This window comes from Panicum virgatum, chromosome 2K (genome assembly GCF_016808335.1).
Source record: "Panicum virgatum strain AP13 chromosome 2K, P.virgatum_v5, whole genome shotgun sequence".
Classification (NCBI taxonomy): Eukaryota; Viridiplantae; Streptophyta; class Magnoliopsida; order Poales; family Poaceae; genus Panicum; species Panicum virgatum.
Genome location: NC_053137.1, coordinates 52,484,463 through 52,504,445, shown reverse-complemented (window position 1 = coordinate 52,504,445; position 19,983 = coordinate 52,484,463). Strand labels below are relative to the sequence as shown.

At 44.7% G+C, this 19,983-nt stretch overlaps 3 protein-coding genes, 1 long non-coding RNA gene and 1 pseudogene across 12 annotated transcripts; 3 read left to right on the top strand and 2 right to left on the bottom strand.

Annotated features, from left to right (window-relative positions):
• The first annotated feature begins 3,660 nt into the window (after positions 1 to 3,660).
• Positions 3,661 to 4,269, top strand: LOC120696121. The gene has a single exon (XM_039979268.1). It carries the CDS (start codon positions 3,919 to 3,921, stop codon positions 4,267 to 4,269), a length of 351 nt encoding a protein of 116 aa, XP_039835202.1. The 5' UTR covers positions 3,661 to 3,918.
• A 792-nt stretch (positions 4,270 to 5,061) lies between these two features.
• On the top strand, positions 5,062 to 9,507 carry LOC120684425 (annotated as a pseudogene). The gene is made up of 12 exons (XR_005679293.1): positions 5,062 to 5,352; positions 5,878 to 5,913; positions 6,431 to 6,626; positions 6,793 to 6,869; positions 6,962 to 7,033; positions 7,121 to 7,323; positions 7,842 to 7,995; positions 8,088 to 8,201; positions 8,404 to 8,466; positions 8,569 to 8,705; positions 8,809 to 8,956; positions 9,110 to 9,507. The product of XR_005679293.1 is annotated as an inositol-tetrakisphosphate 1-kinase 6-like (transcript).
• On the bottom strand, positions 7,878 to 9,207 carry LOC120684478. The gene is made up of 2 exons (XR_005679314.1): positions 9,080 to 9,207; positions 7,878 to 9,010 (listed from the first exon to the last, which is right to left on the bottom strand). It is a non-coding gene; the product is annotated as an uncharacterized LOC120684478 (long non-coding RNA).
• A 531-nt stretch (positions 9,508 to 10,038) lies between the features above and the next one.
• LOC120684436 (putative protein TPRXL) lies at positions 10,039 to 14,516 on the top strand. 6 transcript variants are annotated; one of them, XM_039966322.1, is made up of 7 exons: positions 10,040 to 10,498; positions 10,906 to 11,109; positions 11,363 to 11,441; positions 11,529 to 11,643; positions 11,952 to 13,063; positions 13,160 to 13,394; positions 13,990 to 14,516. In XM_039966322.1, exons 2-5 carry the CDS (start codon positions 10,938 to 10,940, stop codon positions 12,573 to 12,575), a joined length of 990 nt encoding a protein of 329 aa, XP_039822256.1. In that variant the 5' UTR covers positions 10,040 to 10,498; positions 10,906 to 10,937; the 3' UTR covers positions 12,576 to 13,063; positions 13,160 to 13,394; positions 13,990 to 14,516. The 6 variants fall into 6 exon arrangements, with proteins under 6 accessions (XP_039822260.1, XP_039822256.1, XP_039822245.1 ...); XM_039966326.1 differs by having other exon boundaries at positions 10,039 to 11,109; positions 11,519 to 11,643; XM_039966311.1 differs by having other exon boundaries at positions 10,040 to 11,109; positions 11,952 to 12,648; positions 13,239 to 13,394.
• A 1,180-nt stretch (positions 14,517 to 15,696) lies between these two features.
• Positions 15,697 to 19,755, bottom strand: LOC120684403 (ankyrin repeat-containing protein At5g02620-like). Of its 3 annotated transcripts, none has more exons than XM_039966274.1 (4): positions 19,414 to 19,755; positions 18,414 to 19,257; positions 17,263 to 17,672; positions 15,697 to 16,889 (listed from the first exon to the last, which is right to left on the bottom strand). In XM_039966274.1, the coding sequence occupies exons 2-4, from the start codon at positions 18,820 to 18,822 to the stop codon at positions 16,020 to 16,022; spliced, it is 1,689 nt and encodes a 562-aa protein (XP_039822208.1). In that variant the 5' UTR covers positions 18,823 to 19,257; positions 19,414 to 19,755; the 3' UTR covers positions 15,697 to 16,019. The 3 variants fall into 3 exon arrangements, with proteins under 3 accessions (XP_039822208.1, XP_039822214.1, XP_039822218.1); XM_039966280.1 differs by having other exon boundaries at positions 19,380 to 19,711; XM_039966284.1 differs by having other exon boundaries at positions 18,414 to 19,313; positions 19,414 to 19,711.
• Between the last annotated feature and the right edge of the window lie 228 nt (positions 19,756 to 19,983).

The following is a 19,983-nucleotide window of genomic DNA, read 5'->3' as shown; positions in this document are numbered from 1 at the left end:
GTAATCCAAAATGACAACACCCTTCTCAACTTTCAATGCGGTGCCATTACAATTATAACTACCCCAAAATCATGTGTGTCGGTACCCTGTAGTAGGGATACCCACTCCTACTGCAGCAAGGCAGGACTCGCGTAGTCATCCGTAACTACGCCATAAGGGGCGGAGCAGCCGGGCCCCATGGGTCAAGCTCTTACCTCACCGGGCCAACGGCCCCGGACCCGCCCCCCACTATGGGACGGGTCCGGTGACGACACGTGTCCCTGAGGAGGGGAAACTCCGCGCCAACAGCCGAGGGCTCGGACCCCTATGCCCCCCATAGGGGTCCGGGATCTCCCCGCGTCCGTCCGGACCCCCCACGCACGTAGAACCAACATACCGCCGGGGCGGGGTCCGGGGGTCGCCACGTGTCCCACAGGCGCAGGCGCGGGCGCGAGTCTTCCGCTGGAAGACTCGCCCACCGACCGCATTCAATGCGGCTGGTTGAGGCGTGCTCTGCCACCGCGGCACGCGGGGCAGCCTTTGTCAGGCCTCACTGTAGACAGCGTATTACCGAGGTGCACAGTACAGCCGCATGCGCCGCATCCGTGCAGAGCCCGTTTGCCGCATTAAATGGATATGACGGCACGGCACCTTTTCATCATACCGCCTACGCCGCAAGCTACACGGCCCGTTCAGCTACGCTGCAGGCAACGCCGCAAGCTACACCCTGGCGCCGTTTCGACAAGACAAGGCATGGCTATGCCGGACGGAAAATTCCCACGGACAGAGCGAGAAAATTCAGAAATAAGATCTTCGTCGCCTGCAATGCCATAATGTCAGCTTCAGACATGCCAAGGCACAACACAAGCTCGGTTTCACGCCGAACAATCCCATTCTCAACCTCTTGAGAGCGCAAGCAATACAACACACAGTGGACGTAGGGTATTACGCTCCGGCGGCCCGAACCACTCTAAACCTGTTGTGTTCATCGCGTTCTTTCATCGAGATTGGGCTAATTCTAGCTAACCCCCGAGTACTCACCCTCTAGGTTTAGGCGGGTGCACTACGCCACCCGGCTGTGGGTTTGCACACCAGAACAATGTGTCTTGGAATTTATTGATCATTTTTAATAGGCTTTTAGCCCATTTATTCTAACACCTTCTGTCAACCACATCCGCGGCAGCAACAACCCCATCCACAATTTACGACTTCCCCAAGCCCATTTGTCATTGGTGCTCGTCCCCCTCCGAAGCTCCCCCATTCTCCTTGATGGTGCATTCCCTCTCCCCGCGGTGCCTCGTCGCCCCCGCATCTAGGGAAGAAAACGAAAATGATAGTTTTTGATTTTCAATGATCGTTTTCGAGATTTTATCGGCTTTAAGGCTAAACAAAAATGAAAACAATATAGAAAATAAAAAACGAAAATGGTAAAAGAAAATGAAATGAAGGTGAAAACGAAAATGATTTAAGGGTCTTCCTATCATTTTCGAGAAATATCGTATTTTTGCGGTATTCTCATATTTTATAGATAGAAATATCGTATTCACGTACAATACTAGCACACCCTGCTAATTATATTTTAGAATGTCGTATCTTTATTTTTAGAGAGTCATGACTCATTTATCCTAACCCAAAATCACAATCTAGTGATCTCAATTCATGGGACTATAGTTTCGTGGATGGCGAGATTATAATGTCTACTTTTTTTTGTATTATGAAACGAGACACATGTCATGGATGGATGAATACTTGGATTAATATCTTAACCACCAGTACTTGCATATGAAATTAGTCAAGTCATATGGTTAGTGTTGAGCTCTCTTGTTTGATATATTTATAATTTTTCAAAATATTATTTCGATCATTATCGATGTGTTCTCTCTATCGTATATTTTTATTTTTGAAATTACCGTAATACCGATGATATTTTTGTTTCGGATAATATTGTATAGTTTTTTATTCCAATGAAAGAATGTGAAAGTGACGGAACTTTTACCGATCGTGCGGGCGTGCATGGCATGTACCGCGAGCACAACTTGTCCTTACTACAGGAGAGATCTCCAAGAAAATCGGTGAAGTGTAACACGATGCATCATTTAATTAATCTTAGCTTCTCGCTGATGGCAAGATATGGAAGGAACTGATGGCTGACGTCTGGACATGTATATGCATGCAGGGAAGAAATTAAACAAGGGACATAAAACTTGACATTGTTTACATGAATGTTCATTATGGACTACTCCGTAGTAGTTATAGACCTGGAAAGGGGAATTAGCTAATTGGAATCGGGAAAGCTAAATGGCACCCGAGCATTTCTCCCATCCTCTGCACTCGAATTCCGTGAGTCCTGATTTTTGGAAGGGGAAATCCCGATCTCCGGCGAGCTTCTTCTTCTCCATCTCCGGCAAGATCTCCGGTCAGGTTAGGGTTCGGGTTGGGTTGGGGTTCCGGGTTTGAGTTTGGGCTCCGGCGATCTCCATGGCCGGACTTAGAAGGAAGGCCGGGGGTGGCAGGCCGACCCGGTGGTGGTGGCGGGCGCGGGGCGGGGCGGTGAGGCCGGCGGCGGCGGCGCCGTCGACCGGGCGGTGGAGGAGGCCGGTTGGGTCAGGCTGGGGCAGGGGCGACGACGGCCATGTGGCGGCGGCGGCGGCGGGAGGGTCTCGCCGGAGCCCAGCGCCGGCAGCCGACTGGGGAAGCAGGGCGGCGGCCGGGGCGCCGGTGCTGAGGAAGGAGGAGGTTGGAGGTTGAAGATGAACAGTGCAAGGAAGATCCACCACCGTCAGATCTTCATCCGATGGTAAAAAAAAATTCGGGTGTGGAGAAGGGAAAAAAATTCCCGGGTGTGGTATAGACATTCCCAATTGGAATCGTATACTTACTATACTTACCGTGCGTGGCATAGAGCCATAAACCAAGGAACTTGTTTTGAACAGACGTTACGGAAAAGTATATACAAGAAATTATCTTTTTATCTAGGCTAATTTATCAGTTTTACAAATTATTTTCTCCATGCTAGCCTAATTTTTTTTAGAGTATAGGGCCAAACCCCCATCTTTTTAAAGACTGAGATACATGGTTTTTTTTCTCCATCGTTGGAACCTAACCAACGATCAAAAGAACCTGAGCAAGGTGAAAAGCGTTTTGAAACCAGTAAACCCTGAAGCTAAACAGCCAGCCTAGACAAAACAACCCTCAAAGTAGCAACAACACCAGGAGCCTTTTTTTTTTGAAATAACTGAATTGAAAAGAACTCAATACTTTGCAGGTACGCAATGCAATCTTGAAGACAGGGGATGGGGACATAACGGCCTCTACAGTTTACACAAATGAACGAATAATACCTCATGAGTCATGACGGTCATGTTGCTTCCCCTCCATGGCTCCATGTTAGATGCAGTTGGTCCAGTGAAATCAGTTGGAATTGGCCGTTGGGCAAAGACATGTTCATCACTACCGAGATGATTGCAGGTGCATGTGAAGCATCTGTTTCAGTTTACCTTTTCCTTTTGTTTTTCTCGATTAGTTAACGTAGGCGAAACATACAAACTGAACCAGTGGACCCTTCACATGCATGCAGATCCAATTTGCAGATGCGGACATATGAACACATCTCAATGGTACTCATGCAAACAATATAAAATCCCAGAGATGCCTACATGCTCAATCAGCGGCTAACGGGAAGTCAATGCAAACTCTGACATCATGCGTGATCTGGTGCCGGTTTCCTATAAGAATCCTCGCAGTGCCACTTCATTTCATCCCAACAGCAAACCGTCAAGAATCGAGCCATCTACTGAATCTCATGTTCCTTCTGTTTCTTTAAGAAGAACAGAAGAGTAAGATCTCTTAGCTTTGCCGGCTCTGCTTCTCCGGGGGAAAAAAATAAATCTCCAGCAACATCGATCTCTGCTGCTCGGGGTCGGTGCAGATCGTTGCAACATGAGCATGGAGGGGATTATCCCGTTCGTCTGCGGCGCAATCAAGAAGCGGAGGCTGGCGAAGAAGGCGGTGGACTACGAGCGCCTCTCCTCCGCCGGCGCTCCTCCGACGTCGGGGCAGGAGGGGCGCTTCGCCGGCGGCGCCTACCGTTGCCGGAGTCAGAGCTGCCGGTTCGCCGCGGATTCGCCTGCCGGCGTGCTCGGTTTCTCCCGCGGCGAGGGTGACCGAGCACTGCCTGAGGGCACCCGGGACGAGCCGCTCCCGCCGGCGGTCGACGACGGGTGGCGCGGCCTGTCCAGGTCCCGGAGGTTCAGCAGCATGCGCCTGTTTGCGTGCGTCAGAGGCGCGTAGAAATCTCAAATCCGCAGGGCATGGTGGTGGCTTTGTGACGCGAGCACATCCTGTACAGAAGATCGATCGGCTGAGTAAAAATGGCGAGTGAGATGTAGCAGTTGCTGCGAAGCATGCAAAATGCAGGAAGTGATTAGCTTTTCGCTGATGGGCTGATGGCTTAATGAAAAACTGTGCTAACATGGCTGACTGCATTTTGAGTTTTTGACACATCACCGAACTTGTATTACCACGGCACAGACCAGCGAACTTTTCTACAGGCCCAGAACAGTTTCTGTATTCAAGAGAACACATTTAATTTGTTTTCCTAAAAGACAACGAATCTGATCCCCTGCCAGTTGAAACCTACTCTAGCCTGATTTTTTTATTTCTAGCCTGATTTCCTTTTTTTTTAAGTCTAGCCTGATTTCCTAAGGGGGCGTTAGTTCCCAAAATCAAAAAAATTTGGGTGTCACATCAGTGTTTGACCAGATGTCGGGAGGGTTTTTCGAACACTAATTAAAAAACTAATTTCAGAACTCACTTGGAAACCGCAAGACGAATTTTTTGAGGTCTTTGACCGCATCATTAGCACATGTGGGTTACTGTAGCATTTATGGCTAATCATGCCCTAATTAGGCTCAAAAGATTCGTCTCGCCGTGTACATCCAAATTATGTAATTAGTTTTGTTATTTAATTATATTTAGTGCTTCATACATGTGTTCAAAGGGGAGTTGAAAATGTTTGCTGCAACTGCGCCGCACATCTGTTCGCCTTCCTCCCGCCAGGTGCCATCCATGCGCCCGTGGGGCCCACCCGTGGCACCGGCACCTGGGCCCGCTGCTCAAGCTTTCCCTTTCCCATGCCCCGCGGCTACAGGTCCAGTCCCCCTAAGTGCCAACGCCGAGCACAACCGGCCCAGCCGTTGGCATCTCCCTCCCCGAAGCCATGGCCATGGGGCGGCCCGTACGGCTTGTGCTGGATGCCTCCCTCCTCCTCGAGCCCTCCGCCACCGGGGGGGGGGGGGGGGGGGGGAAGCGGCAGCTCTGCGGCCCGGGGCGGAGGTGCTTCTGCGGCGATTGCGCTACTCCAACCTGACAGTGGTATGACCTGATGAGTGACTTAATTCGTGATCTGCCGTACTGTTCGAGGAAATGCTCTCGCTGATAGATTGTCCCAGGAAGTTGGCTAAAGGCGCAATCTTTTCCATTTTTTTCCTGTTCGCTGATGTCATGCTTGTATGTTTCCTATAATCTACTAGTATTAGTTTCCCTTGATATCTGGGCTCCATTTAGGGGAGTACAACTTCTTGTGATTGATGGAATGGTTGGTTGCTCTATTCAAGACTAAATTTAGCCCAACTGTTCAAATACTTGCTGTCGGTGGATCATTGCAGTTAAGAGTTCATAAACCGATCAGGCGATGGGCAATAGGGCAGACTAGTTTTTTACATCTAAACGTGGTACTTTCAACACTATCCCTTGATATATTCATATAATGAGCACACATTCCTTGCACATAGTATGGCTTTTTTTTTTGTTGCTTATGTCATTGTAACGTGATTGCAGTGCGCTATCAACTTGTGGAATGAATATACAGCTAATGGTATCCTCCTTATCTTTTTTCAGGCAATCTGCTATGTGGAGAGCATGTCGATTAATGAGGTGCTTTAATTACATCCCTTTGAAGTTGTCTCACAAATTCATATCAATACATCTTCCAACATCTATGGGGCACTTCAGCTTGCTGTGCTTCAGAGAATGGCACTAATAAGAATGAGAAAGCTGCCACTTCTTATGGAAAGACAGTTTATTACTGGTGATCTAGAGCCTAGGGGCAAAATTCCTGTTAGATTTCTTATAACTGACACATACTTCAATAAGCTTTACACATGGCCCCATGTCTCTAGCGTATGTACTATAAAACCAAGCGCGTGATAAATCATGTCAAGTTTTCCATCAAATACCCAAATAGAATCTTCAATTAATCCTTCATGATTATTGTTATTGATTTTTTAAGCAATGGGTATTCTTTGGACATTGCCTTTGAATTTTTTACCGTTACGACATGCATTGGTTAGTTGCTTCAGTAGAAAGATTTCCGAACTGTCAAAATGTCCATGCCAACTAGAAGATCAAAAGAAAATTATGCTCACACATTCCCCCTATTTCCTTCTATTAGTCAGGCTTTCTTGAAAAGGTCGCAAGTTCACACTCCTTTGGATGCATGCCACTTCTTGTAAAAAGCGGGAATTGTTCTCCAAACGAGTCAATGTTGGAATGGAGTCAAACAAGTTCTTGTTTTTATGCCACTTCAAGAGCTCACAAAGGTTTAATTTCTGAGCTTCAGAATCACAACTGGAAAGTTGTTTCTGTAGGTAAGCATATGCTTGAACTGAAATGGCAGGTTTTATTTTCATGCTGTTTGAGCATTTTCTATTAGGATTTTGCTCAGGATATGTATGCAGTGATGCACTGTATTATATATTGAACGATTTGCCCTAGTGAAGGGTTGATGGGAACTGATATTCTTCTCTGGTCCAGGTAATGAAGTTCCTGGGGTTTTAAATGTCGGAATGCTTCAGGAGTTGCTTCTCACTTTGGCTACTTTGATAAAAATAGTAAATTTGTCCTTGCCACTTTCTACTTATACACATTTTTCCGAAACCATAGAGTGCATTTAATTTGAAACGTGTCCATTTCTTTGACTTAGGAAATAGGTGGCTCATCTGTTCTGGTGATTGGGTATGTAATGAAACAATCCCGCGAGGTGGACTTTGCAAGGGCAAGTTTCTACAGTTTGTTTTTGAATATTAACAACTAAGTGTTGTATATCATCTAGAACATCATGCGCTTTTCATCTTGCTTACAGAGAGGAGCATTTCCCATATATCCTAGTAAGCACAGTCTTATCTTTGTTCCTCTTTCATTCGAACTTCCTCTAAGTTCACAATTGCAAGAAGTTGATATGGTCCTCCACAAAATAACTGATGAGATTGTCAAGATTGATCCAAACTGCTCCACTGATTTTCCAAAAGGCATTTCATTTTCTGCAGGAATGTCTGAAATCATAAGGTAAATCACTAGGCCCTACCTAGATTTGAAGGAACTATTCGTGGGTGTGCATGTAAATATTTTCTAATGCTTACCCCAGTAATTATGCTATGGCAATGGTTGTTTGGCATAATATATAATTGCTGTTGCCCTATTATTTCTACATAATTTCTGGTGAGCTACCTTTGGCCTACCAACTTTCTGTAACCAACAGATTGATTTGACTATCAGAGGAAGTCAGCTTTCTGAAATTGTTTTCCAGAACACTGTTAAATCCCTACTCACCAGAGTACTGCAAAGAAACTTGAACTCCATAGCCCAATTCTTTGTGCACTGACCAATCTGGAGCAGAGATTGCCTATGCCTTGGCATATAACTTGTTTCCAAACATATGAGGCAAAATGGAGTTTAACTGTGAATAATCCTGTATGATGTTAGTTCTGTACATGAGCCTAGAAAAGTGAAGTTTTGTGCATTAATATTTCCTTCTATGAAAAACTTCATTATTCTGTTTCACTATATCCTTCTGTGTTGAGCAGGTTTGTGGAAGAGCACCCTGATTTTTGCATCATCGATCCATTTAAAAATATTTACCCGTTGCTTGATCGTCTTCAAATCCAAAATATCCTAGTCCGATTAAAAGAACTTGGCACTGAAGGAAAGCCAAAACTTCGAGCACCATATTCTTTGAAGGTCATTTTAATATGGCTACCATTTTAAGTTATTGGCCCCTAGTTTGAATGTTTAGTGCTATCATTTGCCTGACTAGCCATTTTTTAAAACAGGTTGATAACTTTCATGATGGTGAATTAGATAAGCATCTAGCAGAAGCTAATTTGTCATTCCCACTCATTGTGAAACCACAAGTAGCTTGCGGAGTTGCTGATGCCCACAATATGGTTTGCCTTTTGTCATTGTATTTTTATTCTTTGACATTTTGGACCATATATGAAATAATTTTTCTGAATCATCACCTCTTATCACCAGTTCCATGAAGAAAATTAAGCATTCACATGTGCCACCGCATTAATTCCAACCTTCTAAATTCCGAGTTTGCCTTTACTTCTCGCGCTGCTGAATCACAGTTTTTGCTGTGTGCAGGCATTAGTTTTTCAAATTGAAGAACTTAGCAACCTTGGTGTGCCTCTTCCAGCGGTGCTACAGGTAGTGTAACATTGCTCCCTTTCTTGAATTTTCTTCCTTCTGGTTAAGTCTTTCTTTCGCAATGTAGCTTTCAGTAAGTGACCTGCTCAAGAATATTTTCAGGAATATGTCGATCATGGATCCAAGATTTTTAAATTTTATGTAATTGGAGACAAAGTTTTCCATGCGATTAGGAATTCAATGCCTAATGCAAGTTTTCTGAAGTCATCATCAGGAGGAGAACCTCTTACATTTAATAGGTACCCTTTAGACATTACACATATAATAATTGTTGGACTGCTTCATTATCAGTCACTGTTCCGAGCCTGACACTGAACTATGCTTCAATTTGGCTTCTGCCAGTTTGAAGACTCTTCCGGTGGCTACTAAGGAGCAGCAACTGCAAGCGAGCATGCGAGACAGCAAATCAGTGGATGCTGATTTAGTAGAAGAGGCTGCAAAATTTCTGAAGGGATTGCTTGGACTAACGATTTTTGGATTCGATGTTGTCGTAAGTATCCTCTGGCCCTTTGTTGTACAGTACAGCTACAAACCATTATGGTTCCTGGTACAGTGGTACACTAATTAGAGTTTGTAAAATTGGACATCTGAAAGTTGCATTGTATCAAGATACCTGTTGAGTGAGTGTTCTTTGGCTTTGAAGGTTCAGGAGGGCACCGGAGACCATGTCATAGTGGACCTAAACTATCTCCCATCCTTCAAAGAAGTTCCTGATTCTGAGGCGGTGCCTGCGTTCTGGGATGCAATCAGGCAGGCATACGAGTTGAAGAGTGGGAAGGCGCAAACTTAGTTCATGGCTTCCCAATGATTGAATCTGCTAAGAGCCAAATGTTGCAGCCTTGCAGGAGAGTTTGTGAATTGCACTGTCGCAGGCAGAGTGTTCACTGAATGTAATGATTCTAGAGCAAGCACGAAGTAGTAATGTTTAGCTCCACTTGTGGCCAAGTGGGAATAAGTGAAGATGGATAGCGTAATAATGAACAGAATGAACAAACCAAACTGTGTTATTTTAATCTCATCCTTTCTGTGCACTTCGTGTCATCTGGATGCCAGTCGGAGCGACCTTGTGGACACTGCTGCAATTAGAAATGGGAACTGTGATACGCATATTGCTGCAATTAGAAATGGGAACTGTGATACGCATATTGCTTCTGGGCGTATGGTGTCGTTCTCTCTGCACCTTGAGTTCTTGATGTGGTTCGACCATCTGATTTGCTAGCGAGTTCAGCAGAAGTCTCTGCAGATTTGTTCAGATCTGGAGCGGCTGAATTGATTGGTCCTCCAAGGTCTGAGCATATATCCAAGAAATTTACGAGTGTCACAGCCAAAGATTTCTCATTTCGATTGTTCATGTCAGTCCTGCAGAACCCCTTCACCGGCGAGGTGATACCGTCGCCGGCAGAGAAGAGTTCAGCTCGTCACAAAGGGTGGCCGGCTGGTACCACCGCAGGGAGCGCAACGAAACTTCCCTCCGGAAGACGAGATACCTACCGCATATAGGGGCTATTATGCAAAACTGCCCAGCGAATCAATTCTGCCCCTGACCCTGGGCGTGGCGTGCCGCCCCCCCCCCCCCCCCCCCCTTTCCCGTTCCCGGCGCGCGCCCGCCATGGCCGCCGCCGCACGGCCCCTAGCTGACGCCGGAGGGCTGCCGGAGAAGGCGATTTCCCTGTGGGAGATAAGGAAGAGCTGGGTCCCTGAGCGTGTGTGTACGGACGCAGCACAATGGTCCGTGGCATCGGGGCGTCACCGCGTCAGGCTTCCTGACGGTTTTAGGCGCAACTGCGCAAGCGCAATCCAGGACATCGATGGGCCATTCGTGGAGGAGCTAAAGGAGAAGTTGAAATCTATGATCTGGGAGATGCAGGTGCACGCTGTCGTGGTGAGCAGCGTGGACAACTCTTAGCCACCGACCGAGATGAAGGCGCGAGCAGACCGGGAGTGGAGAAGCTGCACGGCCGCCGTTTCGGCTCAGAGCTGAAGGTCAACCCTACCACGAAGGGAAGGCGTCAAGGAGAGAAGAGATTCAGAGGTGACGAACCTTCCAGCTCCTGTTCAATTGATGCCATAGTTCTGATTTCTGAATCTGACGCAACATGCGCTCTACCAAAACGCCATATGGAAAAAGGTAAGAGATGGATGTCATTCAGGCTAAGGCCAAGACTGAAGAAAACTCATTCGTGCCATATGGAGGCCAAGGAGAAAAGAACATCGCACCATATGAATCATCGAAGCTGACAATGTCCATTCGTTTGCATGTATACCTGTCCCTTTCACCAACACATCTCTTACATTTGTTAACATCGTGTGGAGCTCCAAGGATGGTTTCAGCATTGCCGGCACGAATTTGGTCCCTAGAGTATTCCGGCAACCTCATTCCAAGATGGTGATATATGCACCTGCTCTCCCAGCGTCTAAGAGCCTTTGTGGATTGTTCAGGCCTTGTGATTAACGATCTGTGCCCCCTGAAGATGGATCGCGTGAAGAGATTCACTGGCAAGGCAAAGGGTGCGCTTGCGGTCCCAGTTCGGAGAGATGAAGATGAGAGCTTGGTTCTGTTTGGTGAGCTGTACAAGCATGAGAAAGAGAGGGATGTGAACCTCCTTGAACCAATGTTCTCAGTGGAGTTTGAAGCTGTTCAAGGTGAGAGTTTACTTTTTCGAGCCATCCATGGATTCACCTGTTCATGCTGGATGGATGCATAATCATGTCATATTTCCTGTATTGTTGAGGCTAAAGCAACAGAAGATGGATGCATAATCATGTCATTTATGAAGAAAAGTTCTGATTGAGTGCTTTGGAACATTCTTAAAAAGCGTCAAGAAAATATGCTACCAATTAGCTTTCCATAACAGACCCTCTGATGAGTGTGGGTTGCTTCTTTGACTGAATATAGGAGATGGTCGCATGTTTAAGCTTCCTTCAGGGAAAAGGGATTACCTCCTGCCAGATGGTGAAAAGCATGACTATGATTGGTAAATACATAGAGATCCCTAATTTTAATGATACCCAAATGCATCAATCGTTTCATTTCCATTGTCAAACATAGCAGTTCATTTCAGGCTCAAGACTCCTCCAGCGACACCACTATTTCCCTCCCTTGAGATGGAAGCCAACTCCTCCCAGATGATTTTTCAAAAGGAGCTGCCTATCCTTCAGCCAGTCAGAACTTCAAGGGTATGATGAATGTTGCACTTATACCTTTCCCTTTACATGTAAATGACGAAGTAGTTCAACTGTCACCAAGCTGAACTACTCAATCAAACATTCCACTAATAACCACCTAATCTTTTGAGAAGCTGATGCAGTAACATGTTCAGCAAATATCTGCTGATCTAATACCATGTTTTCTCCAATCATATCCAAGCCAAAAGGGAAACATTTGATATTTTAAGTACAATTTCTTTTTTTTTGTAAAAAAAGACAAGAAAAATGTGGAGTTCTTTTTTCCCTGATCTTACTGTGATATTGTGAAACTTGAACAGTTCTCAAGCAAGCCTCATGCTACAAGTGCATCAACATCGTCTGGATCGCCTACCTCCAGCTCCACCAGGTCTGTGACTCCAAAAGCAAGGCCCAGCTCTTCGTCATCAAAGAAAAACCTCAACAGAGAAGCTGCTGCACCATCTAAAGAGCAGGATTCAGCTTACAAAATAGATAAGAGGTCCAGCTATACATCTCTGACGAATAGGCAGCACAATTCAATTCCTGCAGCTCCAACTACTACTACTACAGCCACCAAAGCATCCAAGAAAACTTCAGGCAGCAAATCTCAACCATCAAAAGCAGTCAAGAATGATGTCAGACTGGACAAGGCATCGAAGAACGTTACAGAAACCACGACAAAACCTCGGTTGAATGATTCTTCAGTTGGTGCAAAGGATAAGAAGGTTAATGGTGGCACCGCCAGGAGACTATCATGCCCACCCGCTGCAAACCCGGACAATGTGCAGGCTACAGCAGCACTGAAAGGGAGGAGCAGAGCTGCTACCGGCTCTGTGCCTGCTATCCGTAAGGATGCCAGTCCCACCGATGCAATACTGAAGGGAAGGAGGAGAACAGGAGAGGAGGAGCAGAGGCCAAAGCTTGGAAGCCGTGCAAAGAAGTGAGGACAGTGGTTTCAGGCTTTCAGCTGATAAGAGTAGAATGGTCATTCTTGTTTCAGGATGGAATGCAGAGAGGGTAACATCCATTTCCACCCAATATATGCAAATACACTTGTTGGAATGAACTTGCAGTATTACGCTATTTAGTTTTTTTTTTTGATAACTTACACTATTTAGTTATTTATGGAAATACATCTTTAATAGACGAAACTTGACCCTGCACTTGGGTGAAAATCGATCCCATGTAGCGCCACGTCTACAACAATTTTGGTCCATTAGATTCTCAAGCAACGGCTGGAGAAAAGCAAGCGTATATAGGTTAGCTTCCTGAACGCACATATTGGAGACAAGAATCTTTCTGAACGTGCTTAGTACTCCAGCAAGGAAACTCGCGACGCTTCCTCTTCTGAATCGCTAGAAACTTCCCGAGCGGAGGAGGAGCCGTGCCGACGGCAAGCCGGAACACAAGCTAAATATCTTCCGTTGCTCCGGTATCCTTTTCCACCACAGTTCTTCCACAAATCTCAGATACACTTCGCCTTCCACAAGACCGCACCTCTAACGCACAACTTCTTGAATTCACACAGAAGTTCCTTCCCCATACGCTCGATCTGGTATACAATACAAAGAGAAACACGAGGGCCTAGACGTTTGATCTCATCGCAGGTGACGCAGCCGACGGCCACGCCAACCCCGCCGTCTTCGTCAACGGGGCCGGCGACGCCAACCTTCACATTGTTGTGCCGACCGGCGACCGCCTCGTTCACGCCTCTCCGCCGGCCACTTACCGAGATCCAAAGTGATCCCAGCTTCCTGTAACAGGTATGCCTTTCTAAACCATATTGCTTCTGCTTCCCCAAACTATGATCCAAAATGCTATCTAGTATAGAAAACTGTATGCTGAAATTGCTGTAGTGAACCCCATTCTTCAAGTAGTACTTATATGTTAGCTAAATTTCATTTCATCTATGTAATCAACCCATATTGATTGAAGTGTCAAACTCCTCATCTGCTTCCATGCTTGTTTACTATTTGATGAAATGACAATACAACACACATTTTTTGCTTTGCTAGGTTTGTTCTATTGCCCATTCAGTCATATAAATCTCCACAAGATCTTATTCGGCTGTCATTTAATTGAAAAAAATAATTTAAGTGGTACCATATCTAATCTGAAATTGTCTCTAATTATTCTAAGCTAACAGAGTTTCCCAAATCATCATATTAGCTATAGAAAATTTTCATTAGCTATAGAAACTTCCCTCCGAACAGTTTCCTGATACCCAGCAATCTATCACCCGATTCCATAAATCTCAGAAAGAGATAGCCACGATGCCTAATTTGGAATATTCTGCACATTAATCTGATTTTTTACCAAGTAGCTTCTGATAAGTACTGTAACTATGTCTTCTATCAGATGGATATAGTGAATCACATGGTGGTGCAATGGCTTGGGGGCTTTGCTACAACCATGAATTGAGCCCCAGTCAGAGCTACTCTCATGATTGCAATGAGTACTATGGCAGAGGCACTATTCCTGTTTACAGGTCAAATTGATATGTCACTTTGTTGATAATCTTGGATCCGCTTGTTGATGTTCACCAGGAATCACAACTATGGTATCTCATTACCAACAGTTGGCCCTGAGCACTCTGGACACAACTTGGATTGTGGTGATCAGGTGGCTTTCAATCCATCATCAGAGAGTTCCGACTTCTAAGAAACTGTTTTAAAAATCAGTGTGTCTGGGGCCGAGGGCCCACTAACTGGGTTCCCCAAGCTATTGTGATCATGTCTGAGAAACAACAGTTGTTTGCCCTATGGCATATGTAATATGTACTATGATGCTTAATATTTTACCACCGCATAACACTGGCTAAGCCACACCGAGGGCGCGGCAAAGCCGCGCCAGGTTTCTAGTGTAACACGAAAGTTATTCACTAATCATGTTCTTGTGATTGTGATACAGAGTTCACCATTGGTTAAATCCCTGAGTTTTCAAAAAGAAAAAATTCACCATGCCCTAAATGCATAATGTCAAGTTGAGAACCATATATATTATCACACAAAATGTTTTGGCACCCAAGAAGTTAATTCATTCACGTAATAGTAAAAATACAACTCCTAATCTGCAAGGACTTGAAATATTAGAAGCAATTGTTTTTTTTATCTCGAACACGGAAGCAATTGGTTTAGAGTCCACGGAATAGACCCTTTGAACCTTTAGTGAAAAAGAAGATAGCAACTTGTGCACCACACTCCTCTTACCCTACGCAAACTCTTCCAGTTGTCAACCCATGGTTTCGTCTGCATCTTAGCCGGGACTTCACTTTCCATAGAAGTTTCTGAATTTCGGTCTTGTCAGTATCTCATTCTCATGTACCGTAACAGAAGCACCAAGATTGACTACTAACACCTGGTGGAAGTGGAACCAGGCACCGGAGACAGTTACACGAGTCAGCAACGCTGAACCATGGAACCGTTCAATTTCTCCTATCCACGAGATGTTCTCCCTCCGTTCTTCGTGACCATCAAGCTGACGCCCGTTGCTTTGCAGTAAGCGGAATCGTCTGCCGACGTCTGGCTGAATGATTGCGGGGACTGAGGTGATCAGGTCCAACTGCCAATCCGACAAGTCATCCTGTGCGGCGCAGTGTTCAGTCGCTCGACGTAACTACGGCGGATCAAACAGCGGGGTGAGCTTCAAGCATCTGTACTTGTAGAGTGCCACCGAGAACACGGCGGTCAGCAGGCTGGAAACGCAACATCAAGCTTCAGAGATGAAGATGCTGGAGAGCCGACAATATTCTAAAATATCTGCTTGTTTTCCATGGAAAGAGCGTTAATTTCAATGATTTTCCGGTCATATCTTAACCCAGAAATAACAGCTTCATAGGAATGTCCATTTGATTTGACAGAACGGCTGCAAATGCCGCATAATCATGACGGTCAACAAAGTTTTTTTATTATAGAGGTCAAAAAAGTTAAAAACAATCAACATATTACATATGGCTGCCCCAGTTTTCTCCAGTCCAAGTCCAAAAGGTCATTTGTGATCATTGTTTTTGGCCTCAGTTTACTCCAGTCTCATGCTGCATCATATGGGCATCTATTACTGCATGACTTTTGACATAAGGGCAACTTATCTCATACTATTCTACTATACTGATACAATTTCATGGTTTTAATTTCCATCACAGTAATAATAAGCATATAAGATAAACATCTTGCTTGGCAAATAGTCATATTTGCCTACAAAAAGTGGCTACTCCTATCACCTGGAATTCACCCCTCTGCTCATGGAAGGAGGCTGCTGACTGCAGTTACATACAGGTGCCATGTTCTAGGCCTAAATATAGTTCTAGTCAATCCCACTTAGTGCCATGGAGTAGTCTCTGGCAAATGGGTACATATATACAGGACTCGATGATAAGCAAGGATGGCACCCTAAAGGGCGTACATCTTCTTATATTCACTGTTCATAAGCTCCGTTTCCGAGTCAATTGATACGGACCATGACTGGCTTGTGGAGGTCCTCCTAATTTTCCTCATGTTCTTCTCTTCCATCCTGTGAGCAACAATGCAATAACACATGGAACCGAGAGTGGCCACCATGATGACAGTGCCAATCGCCATGGTACACCAAGCCAACCACTCATCATTTCGGCCCACGACAACGTAGGTCAGTGCTATGAAGGCTGCCGAGATGCATAGGCATGCGAGCCACATCAACTTGTTTATCACAAAGACCATCTTCTTCTTTGCCTTCTGTTCTACGACAATTAGAGATGTCTGAACAATGACAACAGCAAGGGAGATGAAGAGAGCCAAGGCGTCAAAGACCAAGAAGATTATAAAGGCTGGATTGCTGGCTACCAAAGCTTGCCCCAAGGTCATGTCTGGATCTGGTGCGTCTTTCATATTCTCCAGAAAATTACCAGGGAGTTGGAATATGGCTGCAAAGGCAACAGTGGCAATAAGCACTGCAACTACAGTATTGGAGTTGATGGCGTTGTTTAGCCCACCAATGTGAAGCTTTTGGATTCTCTTCTTGATTTTTTGGAATTGCATCTTGGTCTGGTGTGTTTGCTTGATCTGTGACTGAACATCATGCCTGATATCACTGACAGTCTGCTTGAGCTGCTTTGCTGGATTAGGAGGATTCACTTGCTCTTTTGAAGTTACTCCACCAACCTCTCTAAGGATGTTAATAAGCTCTTCATTACCTTGTTTCTCTGCAATAGCAAAAGCAGTCTCTCCAGCTCTATTAACTGCATTGATTTCAATCCCTTCAACTGATATTAGGGTCTGGACCATCTGTAGGGAACAAACAAATTTCAGATACATTACAAGTTAGTAGTTTGTTGTTTGATGTTAATACCATGCTATTATTAAGATCGAGCAATATTCAATCCAAAACTGCTTAGAAATTGTTCCTTTTTAAAAGTTTCAAGGAAGAAAGCATTTCCTTTTTTTAGTAATACCCTGAACTTAAGTTTTCTTTGATTCCTGGAAAAGATGCGGATTCTTCTTATTTAGAAAACATTGGATACTATAACTATTAAGCAAACAATATCGCATGAATGCAAGTAACTTCATTTTACTACTTGCCCTGACTCCTGAGCAACATAACTTCAACAATAAATAACAGGGGCACAAATCAGAAGATTTTCTTAGATAAGATACTTACAATGGTGTTCCCCTTCCGAGTTGCAACATGCAATGGTCTGTTCCCCTTGCTGTCTTCCACATGGATAACTGAGACATCAGGCTTCAACAACTCGAGCAGAATTTCAGCATTCTGGCCTTTTGAAGCCATGTGTAGCGCTGTCTGTCCCTTTTTATCTGTTCTGAAACTAATCCCTGGATCCTTATTCAACAGTGCAGTGACCACCTCCACATGGCCTATTCTTGCTGCTGAATGCAAAACTGTTTTGCCATTATTTCTTGCAATCCTAGCAAGGCTTGCATCTGTTTCTAGGAAAAGATTAACAATATCAATGTGGCCCTGAGTTGCAGCAGTGTCCAAAGCAGTGGCATTTACAGAATTTGTTGTCATAGCTAATGAGGGAAAGGCTTGCAGCAGCTCCTTCAAAACATCTGCAAGGCAGATAAATTGAACTGATATAAATATGTTTTTTTTCTTCTTAAAGATCAAATGAATAGAAACGTTTTGGAAATATATGATTAAATAAAACACTCTGAGTAAAACGACAACTTTGCTCCCCACGACAGCATAACAACTCAAATATTTGAAATTACACAGCCTCATTGATTTTTTTAAGGTTTGTAGCTGAGCAAACAAGTAGGAGGAAGTGCTATTTTATCGCTAGATCTAAGTCCAGGTAAATTATATTTCATGGGGAATGCTGCTCCATTGTTCTAGACATGCAAAGTAATAAACAATTCTTTAAGCAAGATTTTTGGAAATTGTAACTCATCATAAATCATCAATTTGTCTGCAAAACCAAGAAAGACAGACATGGTAGGTTGGAACCTAGAATAAATCAGCCAACTAAATTTATCAGCCAATTTGTTGCAGAAGGCAGTTAGCATGGAAATGATTTAATACTCCATGTTGTTGAGAAATAAATTAGGGAAAATGTCCCTTCATGAGCATAGAGATTTGCAGGAGTCAATGAGATACAAGTCAATTTTTATAACATACCAACTGCAAGCACAAATGAACAAATATATGAAAGATCAGATAGAACTGCCTGTATAAGCCAGTGAATTCAGATATTAAAGAATTTCAATTCAGACTAGCCAAATCCTCAACTAGATGACTTTCAGGTAGTATTCATTGGGACCAAATTCAATGATAGAGGAAAGAGAACTAACCCAGATGGCCCTGCTTTGCTGCAATATGGAATGCATCGAAGCTGTTGCTGGCCTTGAGCCCTGCTGACTGCACATCACAAGCCTTCAAAATCTCACAGACAACCTCAACATGCCCCTTTTCAGCAGACACATACAGTGCAGTCTCACCGTCCTGATTCTGACGGGCAGCTAACTCCACCACTAGTTCTGGGTCGCACTCCACAAGGATCTTCTGGACATGGGCAACACTGCCAGCCCTCGCCGCAAGGTGGAGTGCAGTGTCACCCCGCTTCCCAGGGCTGTCCTTGTTCCTTTTGAAGCTGTGCTGCTTCTCCATGGACAAGAACTTAAAGCTTCTCTGCTTCTCTATCCCCCGGAAGCTCTTCAGTTTTTCTAGCGGACCATGCCGCATGCTGGATTGCTTCTCCATGTCTCAGGATCAAATGGTTCCTTACTTGTTCACTCTGAAGATATTGTGACGAATCCCAAAATTGGGATGCCTTGTTCTTGCTTACTCCAATAAACCCCTCTATCTGTGCACTTCGGCAAATACGGCTCAGCTGATGGAAAAATATCAGGCCTCTAGATCACAAGAAGGACAAAAGCTTAGCAAGTCCTTGCAGAGTCCAACAAGCCCCTCTACTGTCTCCTCATCAATTTCTGCATCTCCCCTAGCTTTGGCTCACACGAAAATCACTTTGGCTGCTTGACAGATAGACTAGGGATCGCCCCCAAATTCGTCCATACAGGTCTCCTACAGGGCGGCTACCAGACCCATACACAGAAGACGCTTGCAGATTTTGGAATCGAGACCTCTCGCCCACCCTCCAAAGGCACCAAAGGATGAGCCAAATATCACCTCAAACTACAGAAAAGGATCAACAGAATTAGCACATATTTACGTCTTCCACACATGTGATCCTAACGAAGAGCAGCAAATCGAACAAACATTAAATAAATTTCTAGGGAAAATGGGGGGAAACACACTTATCCCCACGAAGGAAGATAGAGAGTTCCTCACCACGAGAAAACAGACACCAGACGAGAAGCCAAGGGGGTGCCCGCAACGTAAGAATCAGAAGAACAAGTGGCCCCAGAGCCAAAAAATCGCATCTTTCTAGCACCAGACAAGGGGGAAAAGAACGCGGTGGGAGGCAGGGAGCTAGTGGGTATCTTGGAAGCCGGGCGCCTCCGAAGTTTTCCTCCGGCGGTCCCTCTCCTCGACCTGGAAGCTCACTTATTAGGTTGGAGTGCTCCACCACCCCCTGCTTATCATCATCGGGGACGACGACTGCTAGAGGAAGTGAGCACACGTTTGGCAGTCTTCTTCGGCTCTTGATTTTTCTATTTTTCACCCGTGGGGGAATAATTCCGTGACTTTGCTGCCCCTTTTCTTTTTGCGTTAAAAAATTCATCCCAATGCGGCATATTTTAATCGTTTGCCTTTTTTTATACTACTTACGTTTGCTGTCAAAACCATGAGGCCCATTTACATTAAAGGAAAAGTGAACTAATTTATATGGCTAAAATACTAGACCGATTCTTTTTTTTGCAGCCGTTCGGAAATGAAATCCCTCCGCTAAACATAAAC

What these genes read in the sequence shown, in the direction of transcription:
- LOC120696121 (XM_039979268.1), top strand. Translation starts at nt 3,919, where the DNA reads ATGAGCATGGAGGGGATTATCCCGTTCGTCTGCGGCGCAATCAAGAAG.
- LOC120684436 (XM_039966311.1), top strand. Translation starts at nt 10,860, where the DNA reads ATGCACCTGCTCTCCCAGCGTCTAAGAGCCTTTGTGGATTGTTCAGGC. An exon ending in GGAGTTTGAAGCTGTTCAAG is followed by an intron (nt 11,110 to 11,362) that starts GTGAGAGTTTAC and finishes GACTGAATATAG; the next exon opens with GAGATGGTCGCATGTTTAAG. An exon ending in AGCCAGTCAGAACTTCAAGG is followed by an intron (nt 11,644 to 11,951) that starts GTATGATGAATG and finishes AAACTTGAACAG; the next exon opens with TTCTCAAGCAAGCCTCATGC.
- LOC120684403 (XM_039966274.1), bottom strand. Translation starts at nt 18,822, where the DNA reads ATGGAGAAGCAATCCAGCATGCGGCATGGTCCGCTAGAAAAACTGAAG. An exon ending in AGCAAAGCAGGGCCATCTGG is followed by an intron (nt 17,673 to 18,413) that starts GTTAGTTCTCTT and finishes TCTGCCTTGCAG; the next exon opens with ATGTTTTGAAGGAGCTGCTG. An exon ending in CTCGGAAGGGGAACACCATT is followed by an intron (nt 16,890 to 17,262) that starts GTAAGTATCTTA and finishes TGTTCCCTACAG; the next exon opens with ATGGTCCAGACCCTAATATC.